This window comes from Cygnus atratus, chromosome 4 (genome assembly GCF_013377495.2).
Source record: "Cygnus atratus isolate AKBS03 ecotype Queensland, Australia chromosome 4, CAtr_DNAZoo_HiC_assembly, whole genome shotgun sequence".
NCBI lineage: Eukaryota > Metazoa > Chordata > Aves > Anseriformes > Anatidae > Cygnus > Cygnus atratus.
This window is the reverse complement of record NC_066365.1, coordinates 53,332,920-53,349,100: the sequence shown is the minus strand read 5'-3', so window position 1 is coordinate 53,349,100 and position 16,181 is coordinate 53,332,920. Positions and strand designations below refer to the sequence as shown.

At 36.5% G+C, this 16,181-nt stretch overlaps 1 protein-coding gene across 1 annotated transcript in view; it reads left to right on the top strand.

Moving 5' to 3' along the window:
• N4BP2 (NEDD4 binding protein 2) overlaps nt 1–15,821 on the top strand; it is a 41,491-nt gene extending 25,670 nt beyond the window's left edge. The window contains exons 11-19 of the mRNA XM_035550036.2: nt 373–458; nt 1,184–1,208; nt 2,249–2,490; nt 3,879–3,997; nt 5,325–5,463; nt 5,566–5,751; nt 8,084–8,252; nt 10,059–10,182; nt 10,998–15,821. Of these exons, the coding sequence (XP_035405929.1) occupies nt 373–458; nt 1,184–1,208; nt 2,249–2,490; nt 3,879–3,997; nt 5,325–5,463; nt 5,566–5,751; nt 8,084–8,252; nt 10,059–10,182; nt 10,998–11,043 (1,136 nt within the window). The 3' untranslated portion in view covers nt 11,044–15,821. The remainder of the gene's footprint in view (nt 1–372; nt 459–1,183; nt 1,209–2,248; nt 2,491–3,878; nt 3,998–5,324; nt 5,464–5,565; nt 5,752–8,083; nt 8,253–10,058; nt 10,183–10,997) is intronic.
• Nucleotides 15,822–16,181: the final 360 nt, after the last annotated feature.

Here is a 16,181-nt window from a genome sequence, read left to right as displayed (position 1 = left end):
ATTAAATAGGGGAAGTCGTGTTTTCACAAATGATACTGGAGTTGTAAGTTAACAGTGGCTGTGGAAGAGAAGGTACTGCTTGAAAAACAGGAGGAGGAAGAATGTAGTTGTTCAGGTTATATTTCAGCAAGGTCCATTTAATATTAACTTATTTTTCTTACTCTTCTGAATTTTTGAGTACTAGATAATGAATTCTGTGTGGCTTTTTTTTTTTTTTTTAAACTTGGCTGTTACTGAAGATTTTTTTTAGGCATTACAGTTTGCGCAAAATCTCCAGAATTCAACTTAGTAAGTACTAGGCTATTGTACTTTGGTTGCTTGGATAAATTCTTATAGAATGCTTTAATGAGTGTATTTTCTTTCTTCTGCAAGGATCACTGACTGTTGAGGATTGTGTGGTTCATATTGATCTGAATTTGGCAAAAGTGATTCATGAAAAATGGAAAGAATCTATTCTGGTAAGTAGATTTCTTATGGTATGATGATGTGCTATGTCAGTCCATTTGGCTCTATGTCTCGGTCTGAAGGCGTCTGTAAGATGTAAATATCTTTGCGAGAACAATGATAAAATACAGTCATATTTTGTGAAATATGTGGAGTATATCAGTATGCCATAATTATCAGAGCTGTTGAAAGACAGTTAGAGGGATGAAGAAACTGCATGTTACCAGTATGTCATCATGAAAATAAGATTCTTGAAAACAAAGGGTCATAGTGTGAAACTTCACTACAAGATTGATAAAAATTCCACTGGACAAAAATTATTGCTGGCCTTTCAACATTTAAGAGTAATTCTTGTATGAATTATTGTGTATGCGAAACATCTCCATGTACGTTTATTGAGAAGAGTTCTCTAACCTCCATTCTGCTGTATCCATATGAAACTTGGACTGCTTTTGGGCAAAATTTTTGTTTGGTTCATTTCATTAAAGTTACAAAATCTTAGCTGTAGGGCATGTTCCTCCCATTGGCGTGTTTGGAAATACAATTCTGACTTTTAAAATTAACTTGTAAAATAATTGTCTTAAATATATTTCTTTTGAAAATCTTATATTTGAGAAATACTGTGAAACATTATTTTGAAGCTAGGTAGGCTTATCTAGAAGCTAATACTTAAAAAGTTTAATTGTGAAATGCTGTGTTTATAGCTTATTAATGTTCATATTTTTCTGTTTTTATTTAGAAGCGTCGGAGGAGAGATGAATCAGGTAAGTTGTCTACAGAAGGTATGCCATGTATTTCTTTTCATTGTAAAAAATACTTAATTCCTATTGTTAAAATATTTAATTATTTAAAACTTAAGTAAGGTTGCAAATACTCTGGCTAGTGAAGGATGGATTCATTTATTAAGGTAAGCTTTTTCTGTATTGGTCTTGGTACCGTTTACTGTTCTTTTATGGAGTTATAGGGGGAAATAAAGTTAATTATAAGCAATACCACTGATCCTAAGGAGGTAAAACCAAAAAACATACTGTTTTGTGTACTTGAAAGAACTTAAAGGGAAGCTCTGGCTGGAGTAAGACAGCTGTTTGATAGGATTTTTGTAATCTCTGTGGGAAGAAAAGGTGCAGCTAGAGAATTCCTAGCGGAGGAAGATGAAAGAAAGAGGTCAGGCATACAACATGCACACATTGCTGCTGTTTTTAGAGGATTTGGTTAGTGCAGGAAGATGTATATCCGTGTTCAAAAAGTGCTAAAGTCCCTGGCGATCTAGTTTCTAGTCACTCAACTACCTGTGAAGAAATGTTCCTCTACAGCATAATCCCACTCCTCTTGCATGGGACCTGGGTGGAGACTTGGATTGCGATGTAGGTGCAAAATCCCCACGTGAATGGCCAAACAGTGCTGCTATCATTAATTCCTAGAAATGTGGAATCAGGTTGTTAAGCATCTGTCAGGTTATAGAGGGAAGGCAGGTGAACATGTAAATACATGTTGATAATAGTCTTGTAAAAGCATGTGTCAACGTATGTGCAGGGTTGTTTACAGCTTGGAAATTCTTAGCACTTGAAAATTTGGTGAATCTGGGAAATCTACTGGTTTTGCTTTTGTTTTAGAAAATAGGTGAAGATGATCAGACAGTCTTTGGAAAAAGAAGTGAGGAAGGTTGCTTTCTGTTTTACCAGGAATAACATAGCTTTAACAAAGACCAAAACACCTAGGGTGAAAAACTTTGTAATTATTTTGGCTTTGCTTGTATAAGTAATCTAATCATCGTTTTGTCACCTCATTTTTATTGCTTTTGAAGGTTCTACACTGATTCAGCAAATAGATATGAATGATTCAGAAATACTGTTATCTCAAAATGTGGACAATAAAATGCAGAAGAAAAAAATGAACTGGCTTTCAAGCTCATCTAACGACATACAGACTAAAAAAGCAACATCAGAAATTTTTCCTTTCATGGATCACTGGAATGCTCAGACTCAGAAAGTTTCTCTCAGACAAATAATATCTGAAGAAATAGCCATGCAGGAGAAACAGGACCTGGTATGGATATCTCCATTTTTATGCAGTATAAATTCCTTAGTGTTAATAAAACAGTATCTTACTTGGTGACTCATCTTTGTGCTGCTGATTACAGCCTGAATTTGAGAGAGAAATGCATGCAAGTTAGTGTTACTGATTACAGTGATACATGCATTTGCTTGTGGTAGATTTTTATTTTTTTTTCAAATCTAATTTTAAAATTAATATTTTGATTGTTTCACAAACAGATCATGGTGCTTTTCACTATACAGGTTAGCATTTGCATTTGTTTGAATTGTTTTTTTTTTTATTGCTGACTTAAAAAGGGATGATTTCTTGCACTTTTTAATGGAAGCAATATCAAAAAAGTACTTAATTAGCTTCTTGCCTTCTTTATTTGGAAACGGATTGAATTTGTTTTAATATTTTTTCCCAAGAAGAACCCACAACATTCCTAACAGATGAGCCATTAAAATAAATATTTAAGAATCTCAAAGAATTTTCTATACTGACTTGTCAGAAAATAGGAATATTTTAGAGATTTTTTTTAGTTTTTTATTTACCACACAATTCCCATACAGTCTGGTTGGCGTATGCATAATACTGCCCTCTACTGTGAGGCAATTGTTTAGAACAGGCATTTTTGTTTGTAATTGTCTCTGATAAGTAGCTGTTTCTAAAGCTTTGTTTCTACTGCTAAAGAAAGCTAGATGTTATTAGCTAGATGTTACTAGTTTGAAAGAATGGCTTGTGGATTCTTTCCTTGAACTGCATGTATGTGGCTTACTGATAATGGTAACGTATTATCCACAGATTTGGATTCTTGGAGCTTGGCTTTGTTCTGACCATTTTTTTCCCTTTTTTTGTAGTCTGAGTGTTGGAACGATCAGTCTAGTTTATTCTAGGGTATAATTATTTGTTCTCTTCCACATAACTTCACAAATGTGAATATTTTTTTCATAGTATAGTTTCAGATGATAACCTACATCAAGACAAAATTGCTTCACCTACTTTATAATAAAACATTGCTTCAACCCCAAGCCCTCAGTATCATTTTCCACAGGTACCTGATTAGAGAGGTGGACTTCATACAAGCTTAGCATTGGGCTGGATAGACTAGCAGCAAAATGCATTTGTAAACTGAAATTCCTCCTAAACATCCTCCTTTTAAGTCCCTTCAAATGACTGCAGCAGTGTGTAATACAAATCACCTGTCTTTGCTTTCTTATCATCAGATCAATGTGGCAGGCTGATACTGAGGTGTTGTCATCGCTGTGGGTGCATAACTACTGAGTGGATGTTTTTTTTTTGAATCCTAACAAATAGCAGTATAATTGGATTGGCTCCACTGTTAATATATTTTGTTTTCATCATGAGCTTGCAATATTATTTCTTTGTCTTCTGGGTAGAAACGTGTTCCTTCTATGGCTAGAAAAGACTGTGCCGCTAAACTGAAGGAGAAGCAACTTTTTGAGATGTTTCCAACTATTAATCAAAATTTCTTAATGGATGTCTTCAAAGACAACAAGTAAGAAATCTTTAAAGTTCTTTATAAAACTGGTACTCAGTAATGCACAGTTATTGTCTTAACTATCAACAGTTAAGGTACAGCAAATTAATGGCTTTTTCCGAACTAGCACTTTGCTTTTTGTAGGTTTAAATAAAGGCAAAAGTAGCTGGTCTTTAAAAGAAAAAGGGGTATGAAAACTATATGTGTACACCCGATTCTTGCTTTGAGGAATAGGCAGTTTCACTTACCAGAAGAACGTTTCCGGCTATAGACGTCGGACTGTCAGTGGAACTGTGTATTTGCTCTAGAGTCAAGGTGTAAACAAAGTAGGAGAAATTAGTAGAGGATTTAACAGTAGATGCACAGAAGATATCATCCAGCCTAAGAAGAAAACTACCACCTGATGTTAACTGCTAGTAGTCTCATGGTTACTGCAGCAGCTCTGAAGGAAAGAGCCATCTCTTTAGCTCTTCCTGCTTGTATTCTGTTTCTCTGTTCTGCATTATATTTCTGGGGTGTGTGACTACCTTCTTAAATCTAAATTCCTGTGAATTAAACTTCTTTTCAAGAGAAACTTCTCTTTTTCATCCTTGGTCAGTTGAATGTGTGTCTCTACATATGGGTTTGGATGCCTATTTGTCAGTTTTTCTGCTTGTCCAGATTGTTATCAAAACCTTTCCTTGTGGAATGTTTAAAGCAAGTTGTTTATCCACCTCTACACCTCTTTCACTGTTTTTCATATTCTAAATTCTTTTCATAGTGTTGCCTTTCCCAAAATCTGTCTTTACTTCTTCTCTTTACAATCTTTCTCTTGTCTGCGTACTGAGCAGCAAGAAGAATAAAGAAGAAGAAAGGGCATACTGGAAATCTGGTGGCAAATGATCTCCTATTCTTACTGCGTTAAATTTAACACAGAGATATTCCTGCATAACAGTTCCAGAGAACTGAGCTGGTTTTAAACTAGATTGTACTATCTAACCCCATCCAGAGGAGATTTAAGATAAAGTAACTTATACAGCCCAGAAGACAGTGTTTCCTTCTAAACTGATGTCAGTGTTTTATTAAGATATGATGCAATTTACTGTAGTATTTCATAGTCCTTTCAGTATTCAAGTGCCCCTTAATGACATCTTGGTCAACTAAGACTGCTTGTGCATTGGTGGCAGTAATGCAGTACAGTGAGTTGACGAGCCTTTTTGTAAGATGGAAAATTCCATTCTAGTGCTTTATTTTCATAGGCATTTATTTCTGTAACTCCATGAAGGTCTGTAGCATGTATTTTAGTAAATGTAGCAGCTATTAATACACTTGAAAAGTCACAAATTTTACCTATTATACTTTACAGCTATTCTTTAGAACAGACCGAACAGTTTCTGAACTGTGTTCTGGAAGCAGATCCTGTAAAAACAGTTATAGCTCAAGAAAGTGTTCAGCAAAATGAAAATGTTTCTTCCTACAGTGCTGCAAAGAACCGTGAGAAGAAGGTACTGTGTTTTTTTTAATAGTAATTACAAATAAATCCAAAGCCATGTCAGTGAAAACACCCTACAATACATACTTAGATTCAACACTGCAAATTCCTACAGGCAAAAAAAGCTAAGGAAGAGGATGATGTTTTGAGTGAAATATTTCAAGAATATGAGTATCCACAATATGATGATTTAAGAGCAGAAGCTTTTCATCACCAACAAAAGAGACAGGAATGCTTGAAAAAGGCTGGGGAGGCCTATCACATGGGAATGAAGTCTGTGGCAGCGTTTTATGCACATCAGGTAAACTTAAATGTTGTGCTTTCTTTCTGAATTTAGAGAGACAAATACTAAATTGGAAGTGATAAAATTGTGCCTACTGCAGTTGATAAACTTGCTCAGTTACTGTTGCCTGAGTGTTATTTCGAGAATCGTCTTAAAATTAAACTCACTTCCATTAGTAATGATGCTGACACAGGAAGCTAATGTAACGAAATTCAGTGTGAAATCTCATGAAAGATGATATTTAAATGCTTAGTCAGATACGCTCATTTTCTTACAGATTGCACTCTCACATCTGCACGCTTGTAGGCACCAAGACTTGTGTCGATGTGGTCTGAGTTCACTCATGCATTACATGGAGTGCAATGAACATCGACTATTGAATCCTTTAAATGTCCTTTGGGTTCCTCTTAACTGGTGAGGGACTGTTTCTGGACACATCTTTTGTACTTTTTAGGAATCAGGTATTAAGATATGATCTTTTGCCTCAGAATTATGCTTATTTCGTCCTCTGTAAATGTTGGACAGGAGTACTGTTTGTTGTCTTTGTGTCCTCGTTTTGGATATCTTTATGGCTACAGTCTGTCTTCCTGTTGGTATGAGGTGGTGTGGTACACCATGCTTTTTGCCATTTGTTTTTGGAGTTTAGATCTGCAAATCAGTCTTGTGTACTCTGGCCTTGGAGCACAAGCTATCTGGTCTTGATTCAAGCACAGTTCTTGGCATATACTAGTTTGATTCCTGTTCATAGAATCAGAGAATGGCTCAGGTTGGAAGGGACCTTAAAGATTATCTAACTTCAGCCCCCCTGCATCATTGCTGTTGATCTTGTTCTTTGTTGTAAGTACAGAATGATTCTCTGTCCTTTCCTATACGCGTTTTTATTTGTCTTCACACAAGATACTTTAATTCATGCATCATTCAGACCACTCTTAAAAATTATAAATCTCTAATTCTTTTCAAAGGCTGTAGCTTTCCTCTGATCTAATGGCATATAAAAGAAAAATTTGGCAAGAATTTCCATTATAGAGCCATTTAATTCTAATCTATGAATTGCATTAGGAGAGAATAAAAATGAAACAATGAGTTGCTTGAATTTGCTTGTTATCTTATAAAAGCTTCATGTGCTTGGTATAAATGTTTGGATTGTTACTGTATATGTAGGAAATACTGAATACTTGTGTCTTTATAATGAGCTCTTTATGTTCTCAGTCTATATGTTCTTGAAGTTTGGGGAGGTTCTGAACAAGGCTCTGCATGATTTTAAATAAAAATGTAATTTCAAGTCCTCCCTTGCTTTTGTTCATAGACATAATGACAAGTACAGTCTGGAAATTTATAGTGTATTTTCTTTTAGGTAATAAAAAGGCAAACTAAAGTACCTTTATTCGTGAAAAAGTACTTTATACTTGGTGGCCTTGGCCTGTCCTGGGAGTCCTCTGCAAGTGAGAGTTATGGGGCTGGTGTCTCTGTTCTGACACTAATGTACTTCAGATGATCCATTTTAAGAAAGTGTAAGACAGTCTGTCACTTCTGTTCTCTTGAGCCCTTGTCAGTCCAGTACCCGGAGTTAAGACTTGCATTTCCTTTCAAACTGTGCTTACAGATCTTCAAAGACATAATTTGTTGCTTCAGTCTCTCAGATTTGATCACTGCAAGGTTTGTGGGAAATAGTTGGTGTTTGTTCACTGTGTAATGTGAATAACCCTGTACTGCTCCTTGCCCCTAATTCCAATAGGGACTATACTGACATTGTTAGTCATAAAAGCTGTCAAAATTATTGGGAGAGATAATAGGCGACCATCCAAAAAAAAGAAATAAAAAATGCTTAAGTGCTTGCTCTTCTTGGTTAGACTGATTTTTAGGGAATGTGTTCAGAAGAACTAACCTCAAGTATAACACTCAGCAGGTTTTTCCTGGGCAATTAAGCAGTTTCTTTGATACTGTTTCATTAAAGTTTTAGTGACATATTTTCAGACACTAAAATGCCATTGTTAGGATAATAAATCTGAAAATCGTCATGAAGTGTAACTTTTTAGCTTATGTAATGATGTTACATTTTGCCTTTTGCCTCTTGCCTTTTTCTAGTTTTTTCCCTTTCTCATGAAGATTTTGTTTATAGTTTCTTCTTGGTGCCAGCTTTGAGTAGTTCTTAACAAACAAATTTCATGAAATCCCCTTGTGCATAGGTCTCACTGAGCCTCTTCCAAAAATTGTGTTGTGATTATAAATTTCACTGCTTCAAACTGTGAGCTAAAAGCACCCTGCCAGTAGTGTCGTTTTGAACCCAACAACCAGTGTGAAGCTTAGGTTACGTCTCAGAGTGTAATAGTTGATGTGCTTTTGAATAAAGGGTCGCCTTCACGAGCAGAAGATGAAAGAAGCCAACCATGCTGCCGCTGCGCAGATCTTTGAGAAAGTAAATACTTCCTTGCTGCCTCTGAACGTGTTGGATCTGCATGGTCTCCATGTGGATGAAGCTGTGAATCAGTTGTCCAGAGTGCTGCAGGAAAAATGTGAAGGTAGGAATGAGCTAATAATTCTTGTCCCCTAGAAGTTATTCTCCTCATTCTCTGCTAAGAAATCAGTATATATGGCAGTATCAGAGGGTCTGAGTGTAATCTAGTACTATGTGAAAACAGCTGGCTTCCGTGTTGTTTTATTTTCAAAGTTCCCCCATGGAAATTGTTTTCCTTGACAAGGCAATGATTCTTTTTGCTCAAAGCTGCCAACCTCCACCCCCAGCACTTTGCTTCTTGTTTGTAAATCTTACTGTTGCTTCTGTTTTATCCTCTCTTTATTTTTTTTTGAAGACTTGATCTGTCCTTCATGGCATTTGTACAGAGATGGTAATGCAAACATTTGTGTTGTCTTTGCATTGCTTTGTCAGAACTATTTTGCTTTTTTTAATCTTTAAAGAAAAATCAGTATTTTGGAATACTAACCACAATGATTAGATTGTCTTCAAGTTTTACATGAAATTGTGTGGTTTAAGCTGTCTTTCAGTAACTGTTGTATACATTTGCCAGTAAGATCTCTAGAGATCAGAATACTGCTGCTTCCATAAATGACATTTTGTGCAGTTTTGCTTGAGGGCTTGTTTTTTCTCCCAGTGGAGTGCTCAAGTGATTTATGAGTGTTCTTGCTGTAAAAAGATACATTTTCTGCATTATTAGTTTACCCTATAAATCTAAGCACACTGGGAATGCTTTTGTAAGAAATATTTCTTATGCAAGGTACCACTGCACAAAACTTTCTTTTTAATATACAACAGCTACTCCACACAGTAGAAACAAAAGTGTTCAGTAAGGCTTAGATAGTCCTCCTTTTTCCCTTGGTATAGGTCAAAGCTAATTAAATTGCATTCTCTCGTTCTACTCCTGAAATTACATTTGTATACTTTAAGCTGTAATCTAATGCTTTTTTAGAGTTTTGTGAAACTACACTTACATCATGAGGTTTGGAATGATGGGAGGGGCTCATTGCTCAGTCCTAGTTCTTGAAAAGAATTCATCTTCATTTCCATACGTGGGAAATGGATCAATCAATATGGGCACTTAGCACTAGCAGAATTAAGAGTAAACTAACACAAAAAGGTTGAGAGAGAAAGAGAGAGTAGGTTAGGAAAGATGTCAATGTGAAGTGATAATCTTGAACTGACAAATCTTGGCTTGCGAGAACCCAACTTCATGTATATTTTTTCCTCTCTTTCTTAATCGACTTAGGCTGATGTGATCTCTAGGCTAAGAGCAATTTCATTGCATATCATAGCTAGATAAACTAATAAAGCTCATGATGTGCTGATCTACTGATTCACGTGCTCCAACATAGCAGAAATTACTGTCCAAATAAGTGTGACTTAAATGTCAAAAACTCTGTGGTTTTATATTTTCCTTCTTCTTCCTTTCTTTATCCATTAAAATCTCATTTGTTTATATGCATTATTGTCACTTAAAAATTAGTGTATGACGTCTCTCTTTTTTTAATTTTGCAGTTTAACTATATTCTCATGGGGTGCAAGTTCCAAGTAAGGAATAGATGATAGAAGCAGTAAAGCTGCTATGAAATTAGGAGGAGTTTCTGATGATCACATCATGCATATTGCAAACAATCTAGATTTAAAAAGCTTGACTGTATTTTTCTTTCAGAGAATCTTTTTCAGAGGAAGGCAAATATGACTTTTTATAAGAAAGGTGCATAGCTACCATGTGAAAACAAAGTTCTAGATCACTGGTGAAAGTTTTCAGAAAAATGGATGTAAAGGTTATGTTGAATGCCAGGTCTCAGCAGAGGGAGAATTTTAACCGTTACAATCCCTGCTATTACAGAGTACCAACAGACAGGTGGTAAACCTTATCTCTGTGTTATCACGGGAAGAGGAAGCCATAGTCAGGGAGGAGTTGCTCGCATCAAACCAGCAGCTATCAGATACCTCACAAGCCACAACTTCAGGTGAGTTTAGATTTTTGTTAGCGATTCATTTTTTCTTATCCCACATTTAACTAACTGAAATTGAAGTCTGTTTTAGCGTACTGCTAAACTACTAAACAGATCAACGCTGGTCTGCTGTTTCATAAGACCAGTGCCAATTGCATGACACAACCATCTAAGAAGGGATACCTATTAAATTTTAGATCCTTTTCTCTGAGGTAGATGAAAACACGATGAATTAAAGTTACCTAAACATGGCTTAATTATCTTTCTCCATTCAAGGTTGCTAGCTTTAATGTGAAGAGTTGTTAACCATGCTTTTTATTGGTCTCCAATATATGCTTCAGCTCTCAGCTTCTTACATGGGACAGCAGTTTAGCAGGTCTGGGTTGGTGTCATTGTGTTTGCTGCCTTTTCTTTACAGGAGTGTATGAAGGTGACTGTGAAGGTGGGACTCAGAGCAAAGACTTTTTTTCCATTTCCCTCTCACTTTCTACACAAAACAAGGGAGAAAATGTATTTTGAAAGAAGAGGGCATAAAAAGGGAGTAGGGAAAAAGGAGTAGAATGAATATAACCAAGAATATTGGACAACCTTTTTGTTTTTTAAAACTCTTCCTTCCAGTTCGTGGTGTTTCCAGCTGTTTACCTCTCCAGACCTTTATAAAATCCTCCTTTGCTGTCACATCCAGTGGACATGATGCTGGTTTCCTGACTCCCACATGCACATATACTTGACTGAGAACCTTATCGCTTTCCATATGTTTGATGAGGGCTGAAGGAGATGGCATTGCACGTAGCGTTCATCTTGAAGCTTCATCTTTTCTCATTTCACAGGTTCGCAGAAATAAAACCCGGCTGCCTGAAAGTCATGCTGAATTGAAGGGTTGTCAAGAAGAGATGAGGAATACAGAAACTGAGATGTTGGATTACAGCTAACAACTTTTTGAACAACTGCAATAATATTTTGTAATCTGTTTTAATGGATGGTGTTTTATCAGAAATGGTATCGATTTACAGCAAGTGGTCTTGTCAGTATATTTCCAAGAAAACTTTCATGTCAGATGGATCTTCTTTTTGAATCTGCACAGAGACGACATTTTACAGGTTTTGGAGTCTTACAAATGCAGATTAAGAATTCTGATGAGCGTTATATGATGTTTTAAAGGGAAGTTAAGGTACAATTTTAAAATACAACTCTTAACATACCCAGCCTATGACTCTTTCTTCACCTTCATCTATTTAAATTGCAGTGGATTCTGTGCTTTTGAAATGTAGTACCTTGGACTTTTATGATTCAGAATTTTGTGCAAAACCCCTCAGAAGAGCACAGGGAGGTGGGAACTCAGCAACTACTGATATTTCAAATCCAGTTACTGTTGAATGATAAATACGTCCAGATTTCAAGAGTCTGATTTAGTATTTTTAGTGGTCATTTTGTGATGGCTTGACCAGTTCTGTTGTCCTTACTCCATTCTAAACTACTACTGACACTGATGGAAGTTACATATAAAGGACTGTGCATTAAGACCAGCTGTATGTTAGGTATGTTTTACAGACTTACTGTGATACATTAAAGGGGAAAATACAACACTAGTTACACATCTCTACTCACACATAGATAATGCTGTAATTTTGGAAAAAACACTCATTTAAAAAAACAACTATTGGATGAAAATTGTTTCTTCCTTTTATGTCTTTTATAATGGAGCAAAATGAGTACTGTTTCATTTTACAGGTGTCTAATGGTGATGTCTTCATTCTGTGTGTATTAAATTTGGTAATTTTCTTGTAGTAAATATGTTTATCTGTGAGACATTTTAAATGTATTTTTTAACATCAAAATGAATGCTAATACTGCAGTAGTAATTGCCTAACTGGAAAGTCTAGGAGTACCAAAGCTACTCTGGTGGTGTTGCATCAGCATTTAAAAATACTCCTGTTTAAAAACAAAGACAAACAAAAAGAACAACAAGAAAAAATAGAAACACCTGTACTTTGTCAAACATTTCCAATAAGCAATTGGATAAGAAAAAAAAAAGATTTTTCATTGAAATATTGCTTAGAATACATTACAACTTACATCTTTGCCTCTTAAGAGGCGTAAGAATTCTTTAAACAATTTGATTTTTTTATGTAAGACTTTTTTTTTTTCAGAACAGATATGAGTTGTGTGTTAGGAATAGTATTAATAGGTTAAGGATTAATAGGAGAGTCTTTCATTTTTAAATTACTTCCCTAGAAAATTTTATCAAGGAACTACATGCATACTGAATTTGTATATGAATCCGTATGTGTGTGCAAGTTCTGCCATTTGTGTGCACGGGTAGTAGTAAGCAAGGAACTTCTGTGAGAAAAGCTGTGCACAGAAACAGGTTTCATTTCAAAATGTGTCTGTGTAAGTTGCTGACAAACTGAAAGACATGATGTTTCTTGAATATCCATATTTGTTGTAATATATACACAGTGAACACAATGTACGGTAGATCTAAAAATGAGTTTGTCATGCTTCAACACAGTTATCTTTTTATGGTGATTTCAAATGCAAGAATAGCTTGAATAATATTTAATCAAAGAGACTCCTACTGGAATAATAGATTGCTGTAAGTAATAAGTTTTATGTTTTTGTGGATACTTAATTCATCCAAATTGTTTCCCTTTTTCTCCTTGCTGGGCTACTCTGGCAAGCAGTGTTTGAAATACAAAAGGTCTGGGCCCCCCAAACAGCACTAGCAGGGCTGTTTAGGCTACTGCACGACATCCTGTGTGATCAGGCCTGTGCTGTGTCCTCTGTGACAGTGCCTAAAATGGACTGAGATGTCACAAGATAGCAGGTCACCTCGTTATCAGCTGTCCAGGGCTGCAGACCTTTGAATTGCTTAAATGGAGCTCGGATCGTTCTTTTGAACAAAGAAACCTCCTTCTGCTTCTGAGCAGATTGCCCGTAGTGCTACTTCTTATAATGAGTGGCTCTATAATGAGCAGCTCTTTGAGGCACCTCTTTAAAGCACAGACCCTGTTGGTTGGTCTGAGTGGCAGAGTTGCCCAGCAATGGTTCTAGCGTATGCCCAGAAGTGTCACGCCTCGAGCTGCTGGGTGCCGAAGCTCTGCGGTGATGTGCTTGTCCACGGGGAAGTGCCCGTGCTTCTGGTTGTTTTGGGAGGGGGCCTGATTCCCTCAGTACATTCGCACCATTCCTGACGTGGACAAAGACAGCGTAGATTTCAGTTCAAAAGATGAGCAGAAGAAGTTGTTGTCTTGCCCATCTGTTCATCATAGCCTAGTTGTTGACGTGCTTACCCTGGAGGTGAGAAATGCAGCTTTTCACCTTCTTCTGGCTTAGCAGGGGGACGGCGATTGCACTTGACTCTCACTTCCCCAGAAAATGCCATAACCAGTGAGGTCGGGGTATTCTTGAAGTGCCGCTTTCTGAGCCTCTGTCAAACCTGCTCCTGCAAGCTAAAAATTCAAGATCAAGGGGGTGAAAGAGATTAAACTATAGGAGTGCATAAACAGTGTCATGAAGAGGGCTAGGACTCTTAGAAAGAAGCTGTACCTGCTGAGCTTCAGTGTCCCTCCCTATAATTATTTTCTCTCTTTATTCCTATTTGGTTAAATGCATAAATACGTTCAAGGCAAAACCTCAGTTCCACCCTTACTGGAGAGTTTTTTCCCATCTGTCAGAGTCAGCAGAGAAGTGCATAGCTCAGGAGCAATTTGGAGTCCTTCTTTCTCTCCCTCTGTCCGTTGTCCTTTTGGGTACAGGCATGCATTCAGTGAGGTACTCTGAATACCTTACCTGGTTATATGTTGGTCATTTTCCTAATTAAAAGTTGTTTGATTACAGGCTGAATTTTGATGACAGACGATAGTTTAAAATTGTAATGCAAGCAGAACCAGTCTTGCTTTTATTGAAGTGGGAGATAAAACCTCCCTCAGCTTCAGTGGCTTGGGATGAGGCACTGCAGCTCCAATTCAGAAAAAACATGATGAGCTCAGGCTTTTTCTTCCACAGGAGTTGAAGTGTGTGCTTAGAAGCTTTTCTGAGCTGAATGCAGAATGGAGAAAGATGATCAGTGGAGAGAGAGAAAGTAGGGTTTTATTATTAAGGAACTCCATGCTTTCAAACACTTGCCAAACTGTCCATAAAAACACACGGGAATCCTTGTATTTCTTTGATTGTTTTTATAATGGGATGCATATTTTATAGTGGGATGAATTATTTCAAATATAGTTGTTTGAAAATGGTATTTGAAAGTAGGCTATGTTTTAGAACTTCCAGCCTTTCTGATGTCTTTTGCAGTTGCATCAGTGAGAGTCCTGAGGTATATCATGTAAAAATCTTATTTTTAATTGAAGTAGCATGTAGTATTGCCACCAGCACTCTGAAATAATGTGCGACTTTTCAAATACCTATATTGTGTACCACTTTTTAATCTATTATTCAACAGCATGTGGTTGTGATGACTGCTGTCCTCTTAATACATGACTTTGTTTCTTTTTTTTCTTCTATGAAACATGTTAATATTTAGTCCAATTTTTAATTTAGGAAATTTCTCATTTTTTTTTTTTCACACCAAATTTAATGCTAGCGCCAGCATTGATGAATAACCGTACAGTAAAGAAGAGAAAGCAAGCTCACAAGTACAATGGAGATGGTTATTCTCTAAAGTAATGTGGGTGTTTAAAAATATATTTCAGTCGATTATGAAAGCAGTGGGGCAAAAGTGATTTTTAAAAGATACCTTGATAATACTTGGATGAACTTGGATTTTGGTTTTAATAGTATGTGGTATGTTGTTTAAAGGTAATGTCTTTATAGGCCTGTTGAAGGACACCTCAGGCAAAGTTTAACTGGCGTTTTTTGTGGTTGTGGGAAACCAGTGTGACTTGGGAGTCCCCATTTAGACAATGTCCGGATGCCCTAGTTTAACCTGGTTGTGAGCACGTACAGTGTTTGGGGAGATCTTTGCAGAAGGTCGGCCAGACGTGTACTCTGAACAAGGTTGCGCTTGAGGAAGTGAGGAGTAACCAAATTGTTATTTCATCTTGCCACAAAATACGGTCGGTATTTAAGAAAACAATTTTATTGTTGATAATAGCAAAGAAGGATCATCGTTAATGTACTACGATAAATTATACATAGACTCTATGTTGCTCATGCTTATATCTTCTAATGCAATTCACGTTTCTAGAATAATTCTGCTCTCTTCACAGAGCTGGGGAGAGGATATAGTATGGACATTGACAAACAAGTGTTCATCACCACAGTTCCTGTGTATGACGATTACTTTCTTTTTTCTTGAATAAAAATATTTTTAATAAAAAAGAACTCCAATGAAAACCCAACTGATCATGCTATTTCAATGGCATTTCAGCTAAATACCCTGCTGAGTATCAAATGACTATATGAATATGCATGTGAAAAGACCTAGTATTGCAGCTACCAGTTGTAAAAGCTTTTAGGACCAGTACGTTGGAAGATATCAATGTCTATTTTTAAATTAAAAAAAATATTTTTTTTATTTGTATAAAGTTGTAATTTTGCTGTTAACTATAACTTTCATTTTTTACTGAAATACAATTTTGTAATTTGAATTTAGAATTTCTAATGTGAAAAGGAATTTACAAAATCTAGTTTAATAAAGAATTTTTGCCACAAGTATAGCCTTCTGTCTTTCCTTGGAAGACTGCGTTTCAGCTCATATCAGATTTTGTCAAATAGTAGACTTGGAGTTCTGCATGAAAGCCACTTGTCCTGACTTCGGGATACCATCTGTAGAGAGAGAAAGCAACCATCTGCAGGCGTAAAAAGGAACAGATTTGTGGCCTGATTTTAAGTGATGTGAGTGGGAGCTGAATGCTCACATTACTGAAAATGAGGGTCATGGTTTCAGGTTGGGTTTTTTCTTTTTTTTTTTCCCCCCCTGAAGTAGCTGAAGAGAAGCTGCTTAGGCCCAGCTTATTGTGTAGGAGAGCACGGGCAGTGGCATACGTCAGAGGGGCAGGTAGGAGCACTGT